The 18,298-nt window shown below is 49.0% G+C and overlaps 1 protein-coding gene across 2 annotated transcripts in view; it reads right to left on the bottom strand.

Moving 5' to 3' along the window:
* Positions 1-433: 433 nt before the first annotated feature.
* The window catches only part of VWC2L (von Willebrand factor C domain containing 2 like), a 46,056-nt gene continuing 28,191 nt past the window's right edge, over positions 434-18,298 (bottom strand). Inside the window, exon 4 of one of the 2 annotated variants that reach the window (XM_021537217.4) lies at positions 434-2,495. In XM_021537217.4, the coding sequence (XP_021392892.1) occupies positions 2,347-2,495 (149 nt within the window). In that variant the 3' untranslated portion in view covers positions 434-2,346. The remainder of the gene's footprint in view (positions 2,496-18,298) is intronic. The other variant, XR_014956819.1, reaches the window with a different exon arrangement.

Here is an 18,298-nt window from a genome sequence, read left to right as displayed (position 1 = left end):
GAGTAACTACTAATCAGTGTAAATAATGATGCATCTGGAGGTACCAAAAGGAGTTTGTGAACTGAAAGCAAATTTCCATGTTCAGGAAATGGCATCAAGTATAAAATGGCACCAGTAAAAGTAATAAGAAAAGCAGATGGAGGTTAAAGCGAGAGCCTGGGAGCCATGTTGGTCCATGGCAGCTCCACAAACGGGAATCCTGGTTTGGCAAAGCAAAACTGGTTTAGTGAGTTACTGCTGAGACACTCCCTGAGCAACCCATCCCATCCATGGGATTCTCATGGCTTTTTCCAGGCTCCCCACCTGCTCTTCCCACCCCAGTTGCACTCACCAACACTGTGAAGAGACAGGAACTGAGGCAAGGGATGAGATGGGGAATTGGGAGCTTGAGGGGCTGATGATCAGCAGAGTAAAATACACCACAAATATATAATTTTGGGGTTTTTTTGCTGGTTCACACACTTTATATTTAACAAAATAATTTTTTAATAATATAGTCTTTTGCACATCAAATATTGTTTCTAGGACCCCTCCCTCCCATTTGTACAGATTTTTTTTTTCTCACTAGTTTCAGGCACACTATTGTTTGAAAGTTTTGAAACTGGATAGTCATTGACAGGCAACAGCTTACAAAGAAATGTGGTGATGACGTCTCGAATGGTACCAGCTCGGCCTGCAGGGAGCCAATGCTCAGCCACAGGACAGCAGTTGCTGTGCTAAGTGCTCCTCCCACCCCTGCCCTCCAGGAAAACACCAAAATGGGGAACAAATGAAAGGATAAAGGCATTTGTGTGTATAAACTGAGCCTGATGTGCTGATCTGCTTCGGTGAGGATGCTGTGGGGAGGATTTGCTGCCCTCACTGTCGAGAGCAGGTGCTGGACAGGAGCCTGAACTCTGAACAAAATAAGCACCACCACCCCCATGGCACTGAGGAAAAAGCAGGGAACCGGGCGTGGACAGAGATGGGAAAGGCCCCCGTGCTCGCCTGGCCAGGCAGGCAGGGACATCACATTGGTGGCTTTTCTTTCACAGTATTGCCTGGAGGCTGCAGCCTGAGAAAGCAGGAGGTACCAGTGCTGGAAAGCCTCCTAGGGACCCTTGGCTGCTGGGGACCTCTGCTTCTGGCAGGCAGGCACAGAAAGCAGCTGCTTTTGAGAGACAGCCCTCACAGGAGCCCAGCCCAGCCCTGCTGCACCACGGCTTGCTTTATCCCCGGCAGTGTGGATGCTGGATCCTCCCACTGTAGCAAAGGGTCTTACCTGCCAGCTGAGCCAGTTTAGTGCTGCCACAGCCATGGGACATTCCTGGAAACCTCCAGAGTGGGGTGATCCCATATGTTAATTGTGACCTGCTGTCACTGAAGGCAATGAAACACTGCCCTTGGCTCCAGTGAGAGCAGCTTTGGGATGGAACAAGGCAGGTGAGCAAGTGCTCAGGACAGGTGGGGCCCTCTTCCCTCTGCTCCACCACTGATACCCCTGCCAGGAATCATACACAAACAAGCCAGGTAAGATGTTGTTTTCATGGAGCACCTTCTGGTTGGCTGCCCCAGCCTGGCCATGCAGCTGCTGTGGGCTCTGCTCCCATCAAGGTCACATTGACTGTGTAGGTGTCTTTGACTTTATTGTCCCCACTCAGTGGAGAAAGTGTAACACAGATACAGCTTTGTGTCGTGGCTGTCCGGCCTATACCTGTGCGTCTACCTCGGTCCTGCTGCAGGTTACAATCACTTGGGTTTTTTCTTTAACCCCCCCATCCCTTGTAATTTCTACCTCTCTCCTGTCCTTAGTGCCACCTGCGCTTACAGACACAATAAAAATGCTCCATCTATTGCTCCATTCGTAGCTGTATTGTCCCGACAATCTCAGCTTAGGAAGAGACTTTAAAAAAAAGAAAAAAAAATCACAATAGCAAAAAACCTTCAAATAAATAACTGTGAAAAACCCCACGATCCACACTGTAGAAAGTGAGAGCAGTGAATCCATCAGTGCCTCCAAGGCACGGCCAGGCCAGGACCGTGCACGGGCTGTTTTCCTGCTGTCCTGCCCTGCTCCCAGCAGCACGTCCCTGCCGAGCACTGGTGGCTCCCAGAGCAGACCAGACACCTGGACACTGGGAACAGAGAGTGCATGGCGGGACAGCAGCTGCAGGAGGCACGGGGACACCCTTCCCTGCAGGTACCCATCTCTGCTCCTGTGGCACTCTCGCAGGGCCTGCTGGGGACCCTGCTGCAGCTGGCAGGAGGTCGGACACGGGGGCAGCATCGAGGCCGTTCCTTCATCATCATCATCATCATCATCACCATCGCCACCATCGCCGTGAGCGGGTTGTTGGCCAGGGGCTGCTACAGAGCCTGCTTGCCCTGGCACTCGCGCTTGGAGCACTGCGCCGGCTTCCACCAGTCCCCGTTGTGGCAGTGGCAGATGTTGCAGTCGTCCACCTTCACCTCGATGCCCGCGGGAATTATCGTGGTGCCCGCAAAGCAGTTGGGACCTGCGGAAACACAGGGGGTAACAGGATAAATACTCCACGTTTGGATTGGGGGCAGCACTCTGCCCTAAGCCTGGGACAGGCAGGGACCCAGTGCCAGCCCCTTGCTGTGCTCTGGCCATGCCACCGCCACTGCTGACACCTGCAGCAATGCTCCCACCTTGCTCAGTGCCCAGCCTTGGGCCCACAGCAATCCCTTCTCGTTTTTTGGTTGCCCTCAGGCACTAAGGGGGGAAAAAAAGGCCTCAAAACTTTCCTCTCAGTTTCTGCACCCAGCCCCTAGAACAAATGGCATTGGCAGTCAGCTTTTTGCACTTGGCTGGCCACTAATTTAGTACCTCTTTTGCCTTAAATTTTAGCTGCAGGATAGACAAGATCATGAGGACAAGCATGAAGACACAGCCCAGCCTTTGCTGTTCCAGACTGGGAAACCTAAAGGGAGCTGCAGGGACCAGAGCCAATCCATCTCCTAAGGCCATTGGCAACCATGCTCCAACACCAGGTAACCCCAAGGACCTCCACCAGCTTGGAGCTATTAACCAAAAATTATTTCTTGCATCACCTTTCAAATTAGCTTTCTGATAAAATCTTGGTTATTCTCCTCAAGGGTAATTCCTTTAATCTGCTTATTATTGCTTTGGGTCTTTTTTTTTTTTTTTTTTTTTTTTTTGCTTCTTTATTACACAATATAAAAGCTGAGCAGCAAGTCAGCAAGGACCTTATTTCCCAGTCACAGAATTGTTGGGTAGGAAGGAATCTTAAAGCCCTTTCCTCCTCCTCATAAAAGCCCCACAAATATCCACTGCCCATTGTTCCTTTGCAAACTCTCTCCTCTTCCCCTCTTACTCCTTCACCGCTTAGTGCCAGGAATTAACGTCAGAGCCAGCAGCACACAAAACCAAATTCAAGGCAGTCACACTGGTGGCATCGGGGAAGCATAAAGTCATTTGAAAAGTGTTTTGTGGCTCGAGTGCTGTTCACAAATGTCACCTCTTGACTGGCACCAGTTTTACTCTATGCCTCCAGTGCATGAGGTGCATTCCAAAGGTGAGAGCATGTACAGACATGGAGTTATGGGCAAGTTGTTCCTTAAGTTTTAGGCTTAAGGCTGGGAAAGGGAAACAGGGTCCCTTATGAGGCTGGAAACAGGCTGAGCTGTAGCCAGCCCAGTGCCAGGGTCCTACGTTTTTTAGTCTCAGAGAGCAATTCATGAGTGCCCTGACTTCAGTAAGGTGCTCCTCAGGACCCTCTGTTGAACAGGCCATGAGTCTTGCATGGCTGGGCTTAACCAGATAATTTAGAGTGCCTGAGTGTTACTTGTGTTTCAACACCTTCTCATTAAAGGCCCCTTCAAACAAGGCTCTACAGCAACATTTCACATCCATCTTCATCAGGCCATGAGAGAAAGATGCCTAGATGGTTCCTGTACAAAATTTGGGGTGGCAGGGTGTACCCCAGGGCTGCTGCTTCTCCATGGACAGGGCCTGGGAAGGCAGGCTGTGGCTGTGGGAAGGTCTGTGCTGCTCCATGCTGCCTCCTTGGCTGAACCAGCATGTGAATTCCATCAGCATTCCAGGAAGAAGTTGAAATAAATGCCTGGGATGGCACATTAGTGGGATGCGCCGACTGCCTGTTGATGTCCAGGATGCCCAGGGTGGGCAGCCTCCACTCAACAGCCTGAACCTGCACTCCCACAGCAAAGAAACTCCTTTTTATTGTAATAGAAACAAAACAGCTTCCTCTGGAGATTAGGGTGGCAAGGAAAGGGGAAGATCATCTTCCCTCTTGTTGCCCTGTGTGTTAAGCAACCCATTTGAGAGGCCAGTGCTGCCTCCACACCAGAGGCAGCCACAGCTTCAGCAGACACCCCAGAGGCATGTCTCCAGACACAGCTTCATCTGGATTTACAGCACTGCTAGCCCACTCTGAGGGCTGGGAACAGATGGGAGGCTGGCAGTGAGGGAGGCAGCAGGTTTGCTCATTCACAGGTGAGTCAGCTTTGCCTCCCAGACAGGCTTTGGGGACCCAACACCTCCCTCATGGGACTTTGGCACCTCAGTGGTACAGGGATCATGGTCAGCCAAGGGTGATGGCATTGGGACTGGCTGATGGGCTGCTGCCAACTGGGCAAAAGCTTATTTTTCCTTCGTCCTGCTTATCTGTTCAGTCCTTGGTTGCTCTTTCTCCTCCCAGCAGCCCCAGGTCTGTTCTCCCTCCTGAGCTTCCCCAGGGGGTCATAGGGACATAAAACAATCAGTGAATACCCCTCATTAATGCCCCAGGACAGGGAGGAGCAGAAGCAGACACTGAAGTGGAGATGGTTGAGGGGGATATGGTAAAAACATCACCTGCACCTCTGAGGTCCCCCACTGGAGAGGGGATCCTTTATTCTGGGGACAGCAGCACAGCAGTGTTCCTGCCCCAGCCAAGGGCATGGGGCAACTCTGCAAATCTGTAATTAAACACTAAGGATCTGCCCCTGTGTAATTAAACACTAATGATCTTCCCCTCTGACCTCTGGTATCTGTTGAGCCTGGAAGGACCTGGCAAGCATCTCCATGTCTAACATAAAATCCCTGGGACACTGCCCCCACCCCAGAGGGGCTGGGTAAGGTGAAGGGGGCAAAGACAGCGATGCTGGGTAAATCACAGGGGCTGCCAGACCAGCCCTTGCTGCAGCAGCACCGAGCATCCCTGGGCTGGCCAGGAGCTGCACTCAGAGGCTGAACTGAGGGGAAAATCACAGCTATTGGGTTTGTTTTCTTTCTTCTTGGCTTTTAGCAAAATGGAGGAGAACATGACCCAGGGCTCTGCTGACATCTTCCCTTCTGTGGGATGTTCTGCCTCTCTCCTGACGGACTTTAGTACTTTTAATTTGGGCCAACACTGCCACTGCTCTGGACCTTTTATTTCCCAGCACTCTCAAAATAGCCCCTTCTGCATTGCCTGAGTGAAATGATTTCTTTTGCTCACCATAGTGAGCTGGACAGAGCTTTATTGCATCCTCTCTCTCCCACTGCTATCCCCCATCCCTACAGAAACATGCATTTCTAACAGAAGGAAAAATTTCTACACTTCATATGTGATAATTCAACTGAAATTCCCATTGCCTGAAATCCAGTTTTCCAGCACAATCACTACTAGCCAGCCTTTCCCCCTCTTTTTTTTTTTTTTCCCTATTTAAATTTCTCCCACTATCCCACTGGAAAACAGGATCCTGTTTGTCCAAACTGGGATGCAGAGAGCATTGCACTCAGAGAGGCACTCAGAGAGGAACCCTGCTGCACTGCTGGAATTTAGGTGAAAATGTGCCATGGCACAGAAAATACCTCATGGCTGGAGCATAAGTCACCAGGGAGTTTTCCAGAAACTTTGGGATTTACAGAGCTGGCAGCTACTGGTGGAGATCACCTCCAGCACTTGGGGATCTGCACGGCTGTGCTATGTACCTTGGAGGGGCTGCAGCCCTTAAAGCCACAACCAGAGCCCACAACAAGAAATCAAGTCCTATTTTTTTTTTCCTGCTGTGCAGCAGAACTCAACAGACTCTTTACAATTCTCCAGCGTTCCTTTTCCCTCCCAATGTTTCCAAAGCTCAGGGCCCCAGCTTGGTGCTGCTGAGGACTGGCCTGAGCTTTTTCCACCGTGGGTGCTTGGAGGAACTGGATGAGACCAGGGTCTGCCAAATCAACACCAAAACAAACCCCCAAAGAATGACACAGAGCAGCAGTATCGGTTTTTAAGTCATTATTCAAAGGAGGATGCTGCTCAGAAATATTTGATGATATGTCAAGCACATCAGGTTACTTATGATAATAGCAGTGGGAACAAGAAGCTGCTTTGGGCAAAGGCTGCTGTCCTGCTCTCTGTAAAAGCATCTTAAACCACGACTGTGATGATAACAGGACACTAATCACCCTTTTTCCTTGCTCAGGGAGACTGATGGGAGAGGTTTGCTGCTCCCATAGACAGTGTAATAGTGAGACTGCTTTGCTTAACATAGTTAATACTCATAAAAGCCAGCAGCACTCCAGGCTGTTTGCTAGAACAGCTGTGAAGATTTTTATGGAGATGTATTAGGGACATTCAGATGCTGGTTTGATGGGAGAGATGTAAAAAAATCATATTTGGTTTTTGTTGTTTGGGGAGAATGATGGAAAATTCTGCAACCATCTGCTGGAGGTCAGGTACTTGGGTGATGACCCTGCTCCACTGCATCCCTGTTCCAGAGGGAATTCGGGGGCCAGGCTCTCTCCAACCCCATGAGCTGATGCCTTGGAGCCTCTCAGTGCCAAACAGCAGCGTCCCCCCAGCTCCCTGTGACTCCTCAGATGGGTTTTACTGAACTCAGCAGCTCTGCCTGTGGCTTTCAGCAGCTCTGAATTTAGCTTTGTGTGTGCAGAGAAGCAATAAAAGGAAATCAAATGTTAATCAAACAGCAAGCACGGATCACTTCAGGCCAACTGTGATATTCAGATGTGCCCTGAATAGCATCTTGCCCCAGACAAAGCTCATCATCTCCACCAGAACTTCATTGTGCAACCCCTGATTCCAGCAAGAGTGGTAGCTTCCCCTCAGTAAAATATGCCTCCTGCCACTTCTTTGAGAGCCTCCCCATCCCTTTAGGAAATATTAAAGCTGACTCCAGGAGAATTTAGCTTATTCAGTCAATGGATTCCATCAAGGAGAGAAGTGCTGATGGCTACGCTTATCTGCCTAGTTAAGACAGCTGCTAAATAGCAGCTCAATTCAGCAGCCATCCCTCAGGCTCCCAAGTGGTGTGCCCCACAATTGAAGTTGCAAGGGATAAGTGGAAAACTGTAGTGTTTCCTGACAGAATTTAGGAATGAATACACCCTGGAACATCCCCCTGGATGCTCGCTCAGCTGAATGAGGCTCAACGATTTTGCTTTTGGAGCTCGACCATGAACACAGTTGGGCATGGGGGTTTGCTGTTGGCAGTGTGTTTTGGCCTGGGGGAGATGTTTCTACTGAGCATGGCCAAGTGTCTTCCCAGTGGGAAGGCAGATTATCCTCTGCATGTCTCCACAAAACAGGCCTCTCCCAGGCTTCACCATGACCATCCCACACCACTAGCCATGCAGACTCCAGCACTGGTGTGAAACAACCCCTTGCAGAACAGCAACCAAATGAAGATGACACTTGGAATCCACACAAGGATGCTCATGGATCCCCAACAGAAAAAGAGGAAAAACACAGCAGAATCCCCAGGCTCTGTCACAGAGGCAAGAAGTTGCCTGTGCCTGCATCTTGGGACTTTTTCCATGTCTGGGCTGAACTCTGTGCTCAGAAGGGAAGGAGAACCAGTGTCTTGTTTTTAATGATGGCCTCCGTTTCTGGGGGTTAACATTGGTTGTCTCTGCTGATCCTGCAGGATCTTTTCAAATGTTCACTTAGCTCTGGCAATGCTATTTATGTGATCACTTCAGATTGCAAGAAAAGAGCTCAATTTGTGGCTTTAATTAAGGAGCTGGGGAGGGAAGAAGTCCTGTTCTCACTGCCTGGTGTGGAGAGTGCCAGCCCCTCTCTCTCTGGGGGAAGGAGGAGGCAGCAAGTGAAGCTGCAGGTGAGACATAAGGAAATCAGCTGGTGATGCTGAGCTTTGCCTTGCTGGAAATTAAATCTGGTGATGCTCTGCAGGGGCAGCTGAAAACCCTACCCAAAGGAAACAACCCTTGAGCTTTCTTGTGTTAAAAGGAGGCCAGAGCTGGAGATCCTGGCTTGGAGCATGGCTGAAGCCTGAGGGTGCATTGGGAACGGGGCTGCCGTGATCCCGGTGTGGGGCAGTGAGTTCTCACCCCAGTAACCCCGGGCTCTGATCCCTCTGCCACTTCTCAGTGGAGACAGGAGGGACAGCACAGTGCTGTGGTTCTGCCTGCTCCCTGCTCCTGCAGGTGATGTCCATGTCCTCCAGGCTACAGAGGACACAGCTCCTAACAGCACAAACACAGGAGAAAAGAACCCCCTGGACTCCAAAGTCCATAATCATCCAACCACCCAACCTCCAGAGGGACTCCTGCAGGGCTGGAAATGGGACTGCTGCAGGTCAGTGTCCCTGTCCCTGTCACCATCAAGTCTGGAAGCTGCTTCTCAGCCTGCTCACGCTCTCAGGCAGCAGTGAGCTCTCCTGTGATGCAGGATCAATGCATCGTCTGCCCCCTCAGTAAAATCTGTATGCTGCTCCATTTTCAGGAGGGATAAGAACTGAATCTACCAACCCTTGCCAGCCTGAGTGCCACAAATTAAACCTCCCTCCCTCCAGCACCCTTCCAACCCCCAGCCATTCAAAAGCTCAGGAATTGATCTGTTCCCCCCCCCCCCCCTTTTTTTTTTTTTTGATTGCTGTTGATATTTTAAAATGCCAAAAGAAAGTCTTGGTCTCTGTCAGTTTAAGCCCATTCCCCCTTGTCCTGTCACTCTGTGGTTCCCAGCTGTGGTAACAAGTATCTCCTCCTTGAGGTGACTCCAAGGTGGAAGGTTCACTCTGCCTCCCTGTCCAGCCACCCAGGAAGAGCTGGCTCTGGCTAACAGCTCCTGGAGACATCTGGTGATACCTTCTAGATGTCCATGAGCTTTCAATCATGTGCACCACTGCCCCAAAGAATTACTCTCCTCCGAGGCTGATCTGTAGCTCTTTTCCACCCTTCCTGCATTTTTCACTGCTCAGAAGTCAATGTTAACAGCCCTTCTCAAGTACTGCCTATTTACAGGAGATTTTTCCAGCCATAATCCACATTACTGGGTGCCTGAAAATGCCTAAAAGTTATTTAACCTCTGCATTAATATATATATATATATATATCTGCAGTATCCTTGTCCAAATTAAATCCAAGTTGCTCACTCCAGGCCAGCCCTCCATCATTAGAAGGAATGCATTAAGAAGGTGAGGGGGAGGTGAAAAGCTCAGTTCAGGACAATGAGAGCTGTTCCACTGGCTTTTGCCAGCGATGCAGCCACACAATAAAGAAAATAGAACACAGCAGCAGCTCCCAGCAGCCCAGTGGGACAGGGACCTCCTGGTGGCCTCACATCCTCTCCTGGCTCTCCTCACACCGGGAGGGTCACGTCATCCAGGCTGTGCTCAGACAATCCCGAGTATCTGCTGCCTTGGAGTCTAATAAATGCAGGGGCCCCACTCGAGTTCCCTAAACTGTGAGCTGGCAGCCAGTGACAGAGACTGATTTAGGCTCACTGCTTTGCACTGCAGTTAGAAAAATACTGATGGCTCATTATCCGTCTTAATCAGCAGCAGCAAACAAATGAGGGACAGGGAGACATCCAGAAGGGAATACACCACATTACTCCTCCTTATTGATAGCACAGTTACTTAATTTGATGTGGAGACATAACTTCAGGCATCACTAAATAGTGGAGCAGGGATGTTTTGGTGCAGGGAAGATCTATGGGTGCAATTTAAAAGCTGTCTGTTGGCAGCGGTGACGTCCATGGGCGCCGACACCGATCGCAGCTCCACGGACAGGCTGGACACCAGCCCTCACCAAGACAAATGAGGACGGTGTCCCTTCCACAGCTAAAATGCATCAGCTGAAAATGGTAGAGCCCCACCCCACTCTTCACCTTCTGTGCTTGTGGGATGAGCTGGACAACAGGGGACCAAGCCCAGGACTGAGCACAGAATCCCAGAATGGTTTGGGCTGGAAAGGACCTTAAAGCTCATCCACCTCCACCCTCTGCCATGGGCAGGGATAACTTCTGCTGGACCAGGCTGCTCCAGGCTGCATCCAGCCTGTCCTTGGACACTTCCAAGGATGGAGCAGCCACAGCTTCCAGTGTCTGATGGCTTCTGGATGGTCATGTCCAACCTGCCCTTCCCTGGGCACTGCCTGTGCCAGGGCAGCAGAGCTCTGGATCAGAGCTTTGGCACAGCTCACTTGGGGAAGGCAGCATGGAGATGGTGGAGCAACGCTCATGATCTGGGCACACCAAAGGAAATAATGCAAGCAGCACATTTCCCACTGCTTCAGATGATGGTATCTGCTTCCCCTTATGGACATTTCCCCCAGTCCTGTGCACCCAGCCTCTCTGTTTCTGATCCCAAGTGCACCAAAATTGAAGCTGGGAGCATATCCAAGTGCACTTTGAGCTCCATGCAAAACCTCCATCCCCAGTCTGCCCGTTTGACTGGATTTCTAATCCAGTTGTGGGTTAGGGACTGCTGGCCAGCAGGGTTAGGCATTGCTGGAGTGGGAATTAACAGGTATCAAATTCATAACCCTTTATGCACTCTGCTGACTCATACACACCAGGGGCAGGCTTGAAGTGAAACCAAGGAGGTTTCACCTGGCTGGAGGAGCCAGACATGGGTAAGTCCCAGACAGCAGAAGAGCAAGTCCCACTGCTTCAGATTCATCTGTAAATCCAGGGCTTTACCCCCTCCTTTTAGTGTAAAATGCAGGTTGGCATTTTCAAAGTTGCCTATGGGATTTACATACCAAATTCCTTTTCATTTTAAAAGGATCTGTGTGTGCAAATACCTTGATCAACACTGAAAAGTTTAGTGTATGGTAAAAAACCTGCAAAGGCAAAGGGCCCAGCATTGCATAGGCACAAACTGTGCATCCCAAGCAGGTTTTCTGAACCAGGTTTTACTGTGCCCACTCTGCACTGGAGGAGGAAAACTCTAACACCTCAAAGCCAGCAATCATCTGTTAAAGGAGAAATGTGTGTTTCAGCATTACCTGACCAAACAAACAGGATTAGCTCTTAAAAATCTTTTTGCAGACAGCATAAAGTTTTGGTGAAATAGCACAGATTTTCTTTTTAATACAGGTAGATTGTAATTGTGGGCAATGAAAGGTGCTTTGAGGTAATTTTAAGCTTTCAGGTAAGTATCAGGCTTTCAAAAAATTGTGTAAATAGGTACTTCCCAAAATGAATTCTAAAAGTACTGAAGGTACATTCATTTTTTTAATGGTTCAAACATAGCGTGAGGTGAGGTGATTTTTTTTTTTTTTTTAGCTGGTATTGAATAGATTAATTTAAATGAAATTAATTAAACTACTGCATCAGCTCACTGACTCAGGTGCCAGAAGCAGCCATGGAACAATGTGTGCCATGGAACAGGCTCGGTCCCAGTGACTGTGCCTTTGCAGCCACTATTTCCCAAGGAAGGAACTGGGATGCAGAGAAGCAAACTCATCCTAGGACTTGGCTGCATGTTCACCCTGCAGTGGTCTGGGCAGCTCCCAGGGACACTGGGACACTGTCAGGGAGCAGGCAGCCACAGCTCTTGCTCCATGCAGGTGTGGGAGGACACCCTGATCTAGGAAAATAAGGACCCAGATAGCCCCTGGATGCCAAAACACCAGGCCTGTGGTCCCCTGCCCAGGTGTCTCCACTCAAAGGCAAAGGTTAACAACAAAAGAATAACAAGCAGGGCTTTTTCCCTGGGTCTTCTGAGCTTTTAGCTGACTTATTCGCCTCTTGGTTGCACTTCATGTGAAAATGTAATGATTTTTATGGCCCACTTTAATATTTTTATGTCTTTTTTTCTTCAGAAAAAAAATCCCACATTTGGTGTAAGAATTAAAACAGTATTTCATGCTTAACTGCAATCACAGATGATGTATGGAAGAGAGCTGGCTTCATGTCAACTCAATATAAAGCCAGAATTGAATCTAACTTGGTCACTACAGCTGTGCGATGTTTTATGGGGTGAGGGGATTTTTTTTAGATCAGTCATAAATGAAATGGAAACTTTGACTGGGCTCATTTTGTATCAAACAGGAGCAAAAAAATGTAGGGAAGAAGCAGGATTGCTACACATTTGTCTGAGTTGTTCCTGTAGAGGTGGCGCGTGCTGCAAACCCAGCCCAGCTCCGGCCATGCTGCAGTGCAATCAGAGCCTGCTGGCACAAAGGCCCTGCCAGGGCAGCGGGGCTTCCTGAGCCCTGGGGAGCCACAGGCCAGGACCAAACTCCAGCTCCTGTCTGGAGAACAGCATCACTGCACTCCACATCCCTGTGGGATGGGAAAAATGCCCTCAGGCCTCTCTGCCACCATGGCATGAATGTGATGCTTTGAGGACACCAGCACAGTCCCACTTGTGTTTCCCACCTGGTGACAGATTTTTCTGACGGCGATTTTAAATGTGGGGTTGTATTAGAAATTGGTTTTCAAAGCAAAGACAAAACATTCCATGTAAGGGAGGAGCTGCTGTGGAAACCATTTCTTCCTGCTCTGGCTTCTGTTTGAGTTTTTGGGTTTTCTGCTGCTGACTTTGAGCAGAACCCCTCTTCTGCTGCCTTTACCACCATTCCCATCTCCCTGGCCTCCACAGTCTCCAGCACTATTCCCAGCCTCCTGGCCTCAGTGATAATGGACACAGAAATGATGGCCACGGGCAGGTAAGATGTGAAAGGGGAATTTAATGGTAAAAATTGAAGTCAGTCAGCAAAGGTTCCCTTTGCAGTCAAAGGATCGACCTTCTGGGGGTGTTTAACAGTATCAGCCTTTGGATCTGCCTGTTTCATCCCTATAAATTTAGGATGGGCTGCAGTGACAAACCTCCCATCTCTGTGCAAATCCATACAAATGATTGATTACTTGTAGAAGCAGAATAACCACAATGGCAGAAACAGTATTTCTTAGTTTATGTGGGGAATTTAATTACTTGTCTGTGGCACAGGAAAGGAAAATCAGGAAAACACCTTCCCTGACCCCACCCCAACCACTAAGGCTGGTGTTAGAGAGACAGATGTGGCACTGCTGTGACAAAATCTGCATCTCCTGAGGAAACGGGAGGAGTGGGGAATGGAAGGGGCAGGGCAGGAGAGGTGGATGCATCTTGAGGACACACATGGCGAGACCAAAGCACTGCAAGGACAGGCAAGCATTGGTCTGATGGACAGAAGGAACAAGCAGAGGTTGGTGCTTCTGGAATAAACAGGCCCCTAAGCACTTCTGCTGGCACCTGTCCTGATTTCTCCAGCAGCTGCAGAAGCAGCTGTAATCCATGTTTTGTCCCAGGTTTTGCCCTTCCCATGCTGTTCCACTCCCTGAATTTAACAGTGTCCGTGGCATTTCCAGGGTGCTTTCAGATGGTTCAGAAAAAGTCCAGCTGGTGACAGAAATAAAATGAGTGGTGTGCTGGTTTTGCTTGGGAACAGCTGTGTTTAATGAAATCACCCAAGGAAAAAAGGAAGGTGCTTTCCTTAGCTCAGAACTCTGAGTGTCACCACGGAAGGCATAACCACAGTGCACGTGGGCCTTTGTACTCTGCAGGTGTGATACTCTGCTGATGTGCTGGGACAGGACAGTTATTCTGTGAGGTAACAGCTGGGAGTGATGGAAGGCTGTGGAAAAATGATGGTGCATACACGTGGTTCTGCATCCCTCCTGCCCAAACTTCCCAAAGCTTTGTTACCCTTCTCTGCAGTCTGTTTTTATTAATTCCTGGATGAAATTCTTGTTCACCCTCTGGTCTCAGTGGCACCACAGCATCTGAATGGCTCACAACCCCTACCCTCCCACATTCCCTTGGGACTGGGAGTGCACTGGGCAAACTGAGGCACAGAGGCAGTGGGGGCTCATGAGGGAATGCAGATTATTCAAATTAAACCCAGCAGAAAATGGGATTTGACTTGCAGCAACAGGAAGGTTTGAGGCTGCAAAGTGCCTTCTCAAGTGTGATGGGAATTGGTTCACCTTACTGGCAGAGGGAAGGAACTGTGGGACAGGGTGGCAAAGTGAGGGACAATGACATCCAAAAATTCCCCGCTTCTGAGTGTTCCCACACTCTTTAGCTAGTATTCTCTGCCTTGTTTTTCCTGTGTTCATTCTGTGCCTTACAATTTTTTTTTTCAAAGCCAGAAGAGGGATTTAGACATTAGAACAGCTACTGACCTGATACGAGTTAATGATTTTATAAAACCCCTAAAAAATGCTTTACTTTAAAAGATTGATGTTTCCTATTGTATTTTTTCAATGCCAATTAATTACTTAATTCATTAGCAATGTAACACAGGAATAGTCTTTGAAAATCTGCTGCTTTGTGTAGATGCCTTTAATTATGGATAATTAAATACTGTGGAAGGACCTGATTATACCTCTGAGCATTTTCTAATCTGGAAAATGAAACACACTCCTGTACTCCTGAACACATAAAACAAAAGCTGAGCTCAACAGCCACAGGAAGTAAAAAAAGATGGGAAAACAAACACCCCAAAAGCCAGAACCACTCCAAACACTGCAACTAAAAGAGGGTGGGAATTCCTGGGGCGGCTTGAAGGCTTTGTGCATGCCCTGCCCCAGGGTTAGACCCAGACTCTGCTTTGCTGGGGTACAAGGAGGAGCCCAAGTGTGCTCAACGTGGAACTGCTGCAGCCAGCAAGCAAACATGGGCCCAGTGAACACAACTCCCTGTGAGCACTTGCTAAAAAGCTGGAAACAGATTTCCAGATGGTCTCTTGTACATATGGCAGCAAAAGCCAAAACTGCCACAAAAAGCAAAGCACTCTCCAAGCATAGCCACATCTACCTTGGAAGAGGAGAATCTGCCAATTGCAGAAGTTGTGCTGTGGTTTCTTTGTGCCTCAGTTTTAGCCCCTGAAGAAAGCCAGGGAAATGCTTGTTTTGAAGATAGCATTGCCCCAGTGCCTCTGAGACAGATCCACTCCCTGACTCTTACTTTGCATCCTTCCTACCTGGGCCATGAAGCAATTGCCAAACTCGGGGAAGAAACTCTTGTCTTTATTTCTCAGCTGGCAAATGTTTGGAGAAAAATTAGGACAGGTTTTGTGAAACGTTAGGGGCAGGATGACACGAAGGGCACAAATACATGTCTGGCACAGACTGAACTGGAGACACTAAAAGAAGGAAAATGTCACCCCTAACACAGGGTCAAAGTTGCAATGTGGCACACTGCTACTGCATCCCTGCCCATGGCAGGGCATGGAACTGGATCATCTTCAAGGTCCCTTCCAACCCAAACCGTTCTGTGATGGTTTGTGGGTGCTGATGTCCAAGTGTTGCTGTGCCCCAGAGATCCCCCCCCTGCCAAAATGCTCGACACAGCAGCTGATTTCAGCTGAGAAATGCAGAAACTCAGCCACCGTGGGGTGAAGTGCACGAGGAGACACTGCAGCACATGGGACACATGGGACACACTGCTGGGATGCAGTGCCCATGGCATTTGTCAAGATTCCTACTGGATGCTGCCAGGTGCCAGTCCTGCCAGCAGTGCCAGACCCACTGCTGCTCCCACCTCACCTGCTGGTGAAGTTTGTGACACGATGAGCTTATGTGGGGGATTTTACTTTATTAGTTTTGCCCAACAAATTAGTGGAGAACAGAAAGTCAATGATGTCTTGCTGACCCCCACAGCTGTGCCCTATTAATGCACACAGTGATGAGATCCATTGGGTTGGCCCCTCCCTGGAGCCAACATTGAACAAGCCCATGCAATCCCTGGGTTCCTGCACACTTCCCTGTGCCAACACTTCCTGTACCAGGGCACATTGTGTCTAGAAAGCCCAAACCTCAGTCAGGAGAACAAAAGGCACACGTTTTCTTGATGCACTTTGAGCCTCACCTTCATGTCTGGCAAATCCTAATCCAGCAAGGAGAAGCTTTCACCCAGGGTTTTGGAATGCTGGTGCATCCATGGGTGAAAGAGCCCAGCCTATTTGGCACAGGTTGTCCCAGGCAGTCTGATGGTGACTGTCAGCATCCCACGAGAACCTGCCAACCACTGCCACTGCTACTGCTCTTAATTAGCTGATCCTCTCCTCTCCTCTCCTCTCCTCTCCTCTCCTCTCCTCTCCTCTCCTCTCCTCTCCTCTCCTCTCCTCTCCTCTCCTCTCCTCTCCTCTCCTCTCCTCTCCTCTCCTCTCCTCTCCTCTCCTCTCCTCTCCTCTCCTCTCCTCTCCTCTCCTCTCCTCTCCTCTCCTCTCCTCTCCTCTCCTCTCCTCTCCTCTCCTCTCCTCTCCTCTCCTCTCCTCTCCTCTCCTCTCCTCTCCTCTCCTCTCCTCTCCTCTCCTCTCCTCTCCTGCTGCTTTAAGACTTGGTTAAAAGAGGAGCTTGGGCACATGAACCCAAGAGGGAGAGTGCAGGCAGCACTTTCCTGAGGGAGAAAACAAGCACAGGACTGGAAAAATGCTGTGCACGCAGCAGAGGAGCGAGGAAAGTCCTGGGTGTTCTTTGCTGGGGGCTTGTAATTCCTTCTGTGGAGGCCACTCCTCTTTCAGCAGCTCTCCTCTAGCCTTTAGATCCATAAATAAGAATTAGCTAAATCTGTAAAGAAAAGTAGGCACCTTTATTTCAGGGGTTGATCCAACTAGGAAACACAAATAACCATTTGGGCAAGAGTGTCTCTCAAGTCCAGGTGAAACTGTCCAAGGAGGAGTTTATGCAGGCACAGGAACTGGCCCCGACTCCTTTTGTGCATGTGAAACCTTCACTGTGGAGCTGTTAGGATGAATGAGAGAGGGGGCAGACCCCCAGCTGCACACAAAACCTGGATGTTTCCCTTGGAGCAAGGCAGCCAGGCCAGTTTACAGCAGCCTCAGGGGCTGGATCACAGCGTATTTACTCTCTAGGGGGGCATGATGTAGCCAAGACAAAAAGTGGTTTCTGTACAAAACACAGCAAATATATCTAATCGTTACTATAGTGGGCAGGTTTTCATTTTTTATCACAGTTTCCCATCTAATTTTCAATTTAATAACTACAGTTTGACATTGCCTGTAATAATACATTTCTTTTTTGTTTGGCACAGCTTGAAAAGTAACTAGAAATTCCCTCTTGCTGCATTCCTTGTATCACAGGCAGTTGTTGGGAGGGGATCAGCCACTGCCAGGGTGTTGCAGCCCTTTTTCTGCACATGGTGACAACTTCCAGGGATGGGGCAGCCACAGCTCCTCCAGGCAGTCTGTGCCAGGGCATCCCCACCCTCACAGGGAAGAATTCCTTTTGAATGTCTAAACTGTGTCAGTGGGAAGCCATTCTCCCTTGTCCTGCCACTCCAGCCCTTTGTAAATAGTCCCTTTCCATTTTCCTTGTCAGCTTCCATCAATCCTGGACCTGGTTACTTACCAGGTGAGAGGGAGAACCAAGCAGGAAGGATATTTCCCATCACAGACAAAGCTGTTTCTCCTGTTACTCTCCTGCTCACCTGGGCAGGGAAAGTCAAAGGTGCAAACACTTTCTGCTTTCAGTAAAAATCAGAGCAGGCTGTCTGAAATAACAGGGCAAAAAGCCCCTTTGTTTCTGTCTTCCCCATTGAAATATTCAAAAGTATAAAATAAAGATCTACATCTAAAACCATGTCACCCCTTTTATCCTCCCAGATTTCAGGGAGTTTGTTCTGGAAGCATTAAATGGAGCATCTCATCACTTCCAGTTTTTCCCCAAACCTTTCTAAAGTACAAACAGCGAGTTTGCTGTAATTGGCCCTTTTCCCAGGGAGGTTTCAGTGAATCAGCATTTTCTGGCCAACATATTCCCATCTTCTTCAAATACTTTCAGGCAGCTGCAGTGAAAAAAGTCAGAACTTTGACAGCCTGGGGAGAACTTTGTGTGCTCATCTTCACACAGACCCACTGCTCCCAACAGATCCTTGGGCAGGACACCAGCAGTCCTCTTTTTGAAGCATCAGCTCCTGCTCTATTTATTTTAACAAACTGCTTCCCTACCAGCACTACTTGTACAAAACATTTGTAACTGGGACAGACTGTGGCTTAGTTGATGTAAAATGAGTTACACCAGTTTGCATCAATTGTGGTACTGGTCCATGATGACTCCTTTTTCTTTTAACTCCTCAGTGA

The sequence above is a fragment of the Lonchura striata genome, chromosome 7, assembly GCF_050655825.1.
Source record: "Lonchura striata isolate lonStrDom1 chromosome 7, ASM5065582v1, whole genome shotgun sequence".
Classification (NCBI taxonomy): domain Eukaryota; kingdom Metazoa; phylum Chordata; class Aves; order Passeriformes; family Estrildidae; genus Lonchura; species Lonchura striata.
This window is presented reverse-complemented; position numbering and strand designations above follow the sequence as displayed.